This window comes from Humulus lupulus, chromosome X (genome assembly GCF_963169125.1).
Source record: "Humulus lupulus chromosome X, drHumLupu1.1, whole genome shotgun sequence".
Classification (NCBI taxonomy): Eukaryota; Viridiplantae; Streptophyta; class Magnoliopsida; order Rosales; family Cannabaceae; genus Humulus; species Humulus lupulus.
In genome coordinates, this window is record NC_084802.1 from 139,835,184 (window position 1) to 139,841,973 (window position 6,790).

Genomic DNA, 6,790 nt, shown 5'->3' on the forward strand with positions numbered 1-6,790 from the left:
AAAAAGGTTTGGTCATTTTATGTGACTGATCGCTTATAAGTGTAAGATCATTTTGGTGATCACTCGTACAGAAATAAAAGGGACTTTGTGCAGCAAGTCAATCTTGCCAACTATTGTATTTATTACAAGTATTTGCTCATTACGTGTGTTGTTATGCTATATTCTCATTTTAAAATTTATCCTACAAGCAGAAATGTTCGAACAGGTCTTAGTCAAGGAAAGTGACCGAGGACCTAAAGCTCCTCAATCAGTTGGGGGGCATATAAGGTATCTAGTAAGCAAAGCATATCGAAAGGTATGTAAACACATGAGCAAAATAAGTGAAAGCATGCTAAGGTACTTAGAGTATTTTTCAAAATTTTGTTATTTTGTTAAATCAATCCAAAGTACTATGCTAAGTTCGGTCATGCGAACAGATGTTATAATAAAGTGCAAACATATTATAATATCATAAAAGAATCCTTTTACACCGCAAGCAATTACTGCTCGGATGTAATTGTTTGATTAAAAGGGAGAAAGCTGCCCATGCAGTAATAAAAGTTAAAAAAGAAATTGCCTTTACATCACGACCCGTAGACCGTGTATTTAAAAGATAAAGAAAGAAAAATAAAAAGACTACGAGGCAGGAAGGTCTTGAGAAGTGTCCTGGTCGACTGTAGTACTAGCTTCATTTTCTGGGCCATCAATCCCCGTTGGTAAGGAAATTTCTGGAGAAGCAGGAACTTTGGCTCTTTCTTCTTCCTCCAGGCGAATAGTGCACCGGGCTATTTGAGTTCGCCTCAGGCGCTCGAAAAGGTAGTTCAAGTTGGCCTCGCGGTTGTGCTTCAAAAACTCATAGAAGCAGAGGTGGGTGGCCTCCCTATCACTACAAGAAAAAATGCTTTTAATAACACCAAAAATGTGTTATCAAAACATACGATAACACTTTCTAATGTGTTAAGACCGACTATGTTATCGTAGGTCAAGGTACTTTACATAACACTTTATCAGTGTTATACAGATGTGTTATTGTACTGTCAACAATAACACAATTTCTGTGTTATTTTAATATATAGATAAGTGTTTAATTATGTTATTTATAGTTGATTATATAACACTTTTTTTGTGTTATACTACACTTTAGTATAACACTTTTTTTGTGTTATTCTACACTTTAGTATAACACATTTTTTGTGTTATACTACACTTTAGTATAACACATGTGTTGTATTAGCTTAGAGAAACATAATCCTTTTTTACTTACACAAAACTAGGAAAACAAATATGAAAGTTGAAGCCAAATAAGGTAACATAAATAGATTTTTATTAATTACTCAAATGTAATAACAATATTTAGTCTACTAGTCTAGGCTTAAGAAATCATATTACAACATAATTTATGCTCAATTCAGATTCCTTTATCACTAAATACAAAACAAGAAATGTATACAAAAATTAGTGAAATACATTCTTCCATTCTAAAGGCCTCAACTACAAATGTTGTCAAGAATTGCTCCAAAGAAATCATCTCAATATACCTGCACATTGTAAAAAAAAAAGTCCTTTTATTATTAAGAACAAAAGTTCTTGCCACCACAACAACAAACTTACAGTCTTTTCTTAAATGATACATTGAAAACTTCAAAAGAAGAAAATGGAAAACTAAGATAAATACTTATCTGTTTTAGTTCAATAAAATAAGAGAGCTATCAAGAAAGAGCTAGGGAATTTTCAGATGAACAATAAAATAAGAAAGAATCAGTAGAGAATTTCTCTATGGTGATGAGTCTAATGACTCAAAACAGTCAGTTGGGACTGTAGATACTATACTGCTATATATAAACTATCATATTTAATGATATTCTTTTATTCTTATATATAAATATATATATATATAAATAACTATCATAACTGGTTTCTCTACCAAAGCTAGCTAGCTCATGTTTAGAATCATTTACATAAGAAACTATACATGACCCTGAAATTTTCATAGTATTAAAACAAAAGTGACCTTCCAATTTGAAATTCAAGTTATAAATGCTAACCCAAATGCTGAAAAACAAAATCATATTTACAAATAAAATGAAGAGAAATAGATCAATGGTGTTGAGAGAAACATGTATTTTGGTGATTCAAGCTTATAGACAAAATAATGATGGCCACATACCAGTAGTATATATAGTAGAAGAAGCCAATACAACATGCCAACTCATATATACATATATTGCAAGGGAACAATACTGTGGAATCAGTAATAGAAGAAATTGAAGAAACAACATGAAAGAAGAACTTCGAAAGATCATCAGAAAATCAACAAAAAAATGCAATACTTTATGTGCTGTCATTTCAGTTTAAGCACAGGGGCACTATCACGGTTGATACTATCAGATGATTCATTTTGGTGTTATGTGCTGTCATTTCAGTATAATCAGTTAGTAATGCCACTAATTCAGATACTGTAGTATAGTCTAAGGAAAAGTATATTACATCAATAACTTTTCAAATAAAGTAGTTGAAAATAATAAATAGCTTCTGTAACATATAACCCACCTGTGGAGCCTTCCAAAGAAAGAGTATCAATACAGTGCCGGATAGAATCACATATGTTTGCCAAAGCCCAAGAAGCAGTTATTCGCACGTGAAACAATAAACGTACAGGAAAATATTACTCCCTTATGAACAAATTAGAGAGCAGGGTTATTATAAAAACTGAAAGTAAAAGAGAAATACCGATATTGAGGGGTCGCGGGTATTAATCTCCACTGCGTGAATCAATTTGTTCAGGATCTCTGCACTATACCATTTAGGTTTCTAGTAATTCTTCTGTCTATATTTCGAGCTCAAAGAAACATGAAAGCATGAAAAAAAATTTAAAATCACCTCTGGAAAACTTCAGGAAAACATGAAATGACACCAATGGCTCAACAAGAAGCTGATCTAACTGAAGGCACCTTGTCTTTTTTGGCTGCATTAATCTGAAATAACCGCTCTGTGAATATTGGGCTAACAATTCAGAGAAAGCAAGGTGACTTTTAAGCTGCAAATGGAATTAAAAAAAACAGAGATATTATGCTACCTAAAATTTATGAAAAACTGAAAGAAAGTGAACAAGTTCTAGTTAAGATTTTAGTTAAAATGAGCCCTCAAAGAGCTCAATACTTCCCAATTAATTTAGGACAACATGCCTGAACTAATTATCTAAACTAACTATACCACTCTTAAAAGGGAAGCAGCAAACCTTTTTAGACATGGTGCTCATCTTCTGAAGTATTGATACAGATAAACTTCCAGTATCACCAGCAGCTAATTTCTCAATCAAATGCACCATAACTAAACTGGCAGAAACCTGCATATATTTACAATATAAATTAACTTAAAATGCCAATAATCAGTAATCACATCAAAGAAGCCATCTAAAACTATATGATCTGCAAACATTTTGTTAGGCATCAGATATTGAATAGAGCTATATAGGATTAGTGTGTTGACTTGTAAATTTACTCAAGTTCTATTGGTTGTCTAGTAAGTGTTATTGTTAGTCTATAAATAGTATAAGAGAATACTTGGAAGGGATATATAGAAGAATTTGGTTACTGTTTAAAGTTTAGAATTTCTACTCTGGGAGTTTTTGCTAGGTTTTCTCAAATTAACCTAGACTTTGTGCAAGATTTGGTTCTTTTCAGTACAATTCGTTTATTCTTAGAATAAAGCTTATAGAATCTTTCAAATTAGCAACCTAGACGGTGTATTAATTAAAATATATTAAATGAGAAACAATGGGTCAGTTGTTCAAATAAAAAAATTAATGATCAGGAAAGAAAATACATTAACTCGAACACGCTAAAACAACAAACGTATGGTGTTGACTTTAAAATGACTAACTAAAATTCACCCCAAACTTCATGCAAGAAAGAGCCATATATAAGTTTATACCCAAAAGTAGAAAAAAAAATGCAATATGGATTAGCGCTAGACTTGAACGCTGAAATTGGAGACAGCTAACCTCATTTTGGCATGTTGAAGTTAATATGTTAGATACTGATACAAGGCAGTACTTATAAACTGGAGCAACTGGATCCAAGGCTTTTTTACTTGCCTGAGAAAGAAAAATAGGGCAGTACTCATATATTTCAATTGAGGAAACAAAACTAAGTATACTAGCAAAAACAGAGGACAAATACAATTTTAAATTAGCAGGGCTTATAGAAAAAGTTTTATTGTTATATTAGCACTCCCTTTAAGACTTCCATTGAATGATATGTTACTTACACTGCCATTTATCATAACATGAAGTTTCTGCCCTGTGCTAGAAGTTCTAAATTGTCCCAGTTCCAACCCAGTTCATATATCTATTCATACAACAGAAGAATCCTTTAGAAATTATCCTGTCTAAATCAAACTATGACACAATTAGTAATGCAAAATTCTAGTTATGTTGCTCACAATCAAGAGATGTGATGAAACTTTTAGGTAAAATTACCCAGTCAATGATCTCACTACCCAATATTACAACCTTTCCAATAAAAGTTTTACACAGATAGATAAGAAAGGAAGAAACATTGCTACTTTTTATATTTTTATAAAGCAAACCTTTTTTTTTACTTGGCAAACTTGGAAATATCTTAAGAGTAATTAATTTGTATGAGAATAAACAAAATGCATACCATTGGCACCAAAAATAAGGCAGCATCTGCAACACGAGAAGTTATTACTACATTAGGTTGGTGCTTTTCCAAACATTCAACAATGGGAGCTGCTCCAAGATATGTGCTAATACCCTTCCTCAATCATACTAAAAAGGTAAGGTCCAACATCTCAAAAGACCACATAAAGTTGACAATACTATAAATTGCTAATGGGTCACAATCTTAATTTACAGCAAATAGATATTTAATGACCAATTTGCAAAAGGGTACCACAGACTGGTACAGCTAACATTTTACAGTGAAATAAACAGGCACAATTATATCAAACTTTAGAGATGCAAATATTATTTACCAATCAAAGTTACAATTAGAGGTAGTAGAACCTTACACCTTCCATGCTATGTGATTTCTCATGAGGTGATCTCGAACCTACATAGACAACAAAATGTAAATTTTGTTAAGATACATAAGTGCTAAATTCCAAAGATAAGAAAATTAAGAACCTCATTTCTGAAAGCCTGGCCAATTTGAGCAGCAGCAAAAGGAAGCTTGTTCCCATTGTAATAGTACAAGTCTTTGAAGTTAACAAATATGCCCTGTGTAGTTTCTGGCCGTATGAACCTACAACAGAGGAGATTTAATTACATATCATTACTGACCAAACAGGAGTCTTAATAAAAAAGAATCGCTAAGAATAATTAGTACCAAAACGTAATGTGCTCACCAAGGGCTCAAGCTAGATGGGCCTATTGATGTTTGGAACATAAGATTGAATGGATATGGATCAGAAAGTGGATTCTTAGTGTCTGGAGCTGTAATGCCATACTCCTTAAGTTTGTCACCCAGCTCTTCAGCTGAAAGATCATCCAAAATAGCAAGTATGTGCTTCAGTTCTGCAGCCTCCTTGGCAGTTATGGAAAGGTCTTTTTGAAGCTTTTCACTGCAGAAGTCCTTGAGCAAGTGATCAGCACGATAGCAAGTCCCAGTTTTCTCATCTTTAACCATAAGGTCAGTAAATTTATCAACATGGGGAAGAAAAAATCAATTTACTCTAGCATATAAAAATAGATTTTGCCACTGTAAGAACATTTTAGAAAAGTAAATTACAAATAAAAGAATTTTAACAAGAAATCATAACTAAATCTATTTTAATAGTATTGTAAAGTATTAGAAATAAATTGTAGACTAAAACTGTCCAATCTAAGATACAAATTCCAGAGAACACATCAAAAGAAGAAAGATATAATACAATTTTACAAAGAGAAACAAAATACAATATTTACAACAATGGTTTGAATAAAATAAAGTACTGAAAAGAATGAAATCCATTCCCAGAAAAGTATCAATGAGAGTAGACGTTAAACAACAATGTGGTACTCAATCCAATAAGTTCCTCAAGAAAACAACAATGTTGAAGCCACCTTGTAGCAAAACTTGCTAAAAATTCAATCACATCATTCAGAAGGTTAAACCATTACCACTACAACCACTGCCATTGACATTCACCAAAACCACGATAAATGCACTTCCAACAGATAATTTATTCTATCCTTTAGAGAACAACAATAATAATAAGAGTAACAATACGTTGACACAAAATATGCAGCAAATGGCCTTTGGAGGCTTATAATGAATGTTGATAATGGTCGGAGCAGAAAGATAAAACCAAACCGAAGACTCGTGTGTAAAACTATCATCATCAGGCCAAAAAAAAAGTTCATAATCTAAGAAGCAAAGATGGGACAAAATAGATATCGACAAAATCAAATCCAATGTAAACAAGAATGCACTGCAAACAGGTTCAAGTTACTTGATACAAAAGCATCAAAGGCATTGTCAAGTAGTGTTCAAAAACATGCATTATAAAACAGATTAATAATAAAGGTAATCTTTAAATAATTCTTCCTCTAATCTATTAACAGGTGATAAAGCAAATAAAGCATTATAAAATAGAGAATAACAAACTTAGATATTCAAAAGCCCTCAGATCTCATAAACTAATATGGTCATTAATAGTGTACATGAGAATTTTCATTATAAGCCTTAAGAGCACTCACAATAGATTTTGTAAAATAGACTTTTTCTGGTGAAATAGTAGAGAGAGAGAGAGAGAGAGAGCAATATATATGTATGTATGTATGTATGTATAGAGAGAGAGAGAGAGA

The 6,790-nt window shown here is 32.2% G+C and overlaps 1 protein-coding gene across 3 annotated transcripts; it reads right to left on the reverse strand.

The window, feature by feature from the left end:
* Positions 1-1,286: 1,286 nt before the first annotated feature.
* LOC133803489 (uncharacterized) lies at positions 1,287-5,295 on the reverse strand. 3 transcript variants are annotated; one of them, XM_062241551.1, is made up of 9 exons: positions 5,129-5,295; positions 4,978-5,054; positions 4,644-4,757; positions 4,249-4,328; positions 3,983-4,075; positions 3,218-3,325; positions 2,860-3,016; positions 2,714-2,768; positions 2,465-2,617 (listed from the first exon to the last, which is right to left on the reverse strand). In XM_062241551.1, exons 4-9 carry the CDS (start codon positions 4,261-4,263, stop codon positions 2,608-2,610), a joined length of 438 nt encoding a protein of 145 aa, XP_062097535.1. In that variant the 5' UTR covers positions 4,264-4,328; positions 4,644-4,757; positions 4,978-5,054; positions 5,129-5,295; the 3' UTR covers positions 2,465-2,607. The 3 variants fall into 3 exon arrangements, with proteins under 3 accessions (XP_062097537.1, XP_062097535.1, XP_062097536.1); XM_062241553.1 differs by lacking the exons at positions 2,465-2,617; positions 2,714-2,768; positions 2,860-3,016; positions 4,978-5,054 and adding an exon at positions 1,287-1,517 and having other exon boundaries at positions 5,129-5,287; XM_062241552.1 differs by lacking the exons at positions 3,983-4,075; positions 4,644-4,757; positions 4,978-5,054.
* Positions 5,296-6,790: the final 1,495 nt, after the last annotated feature.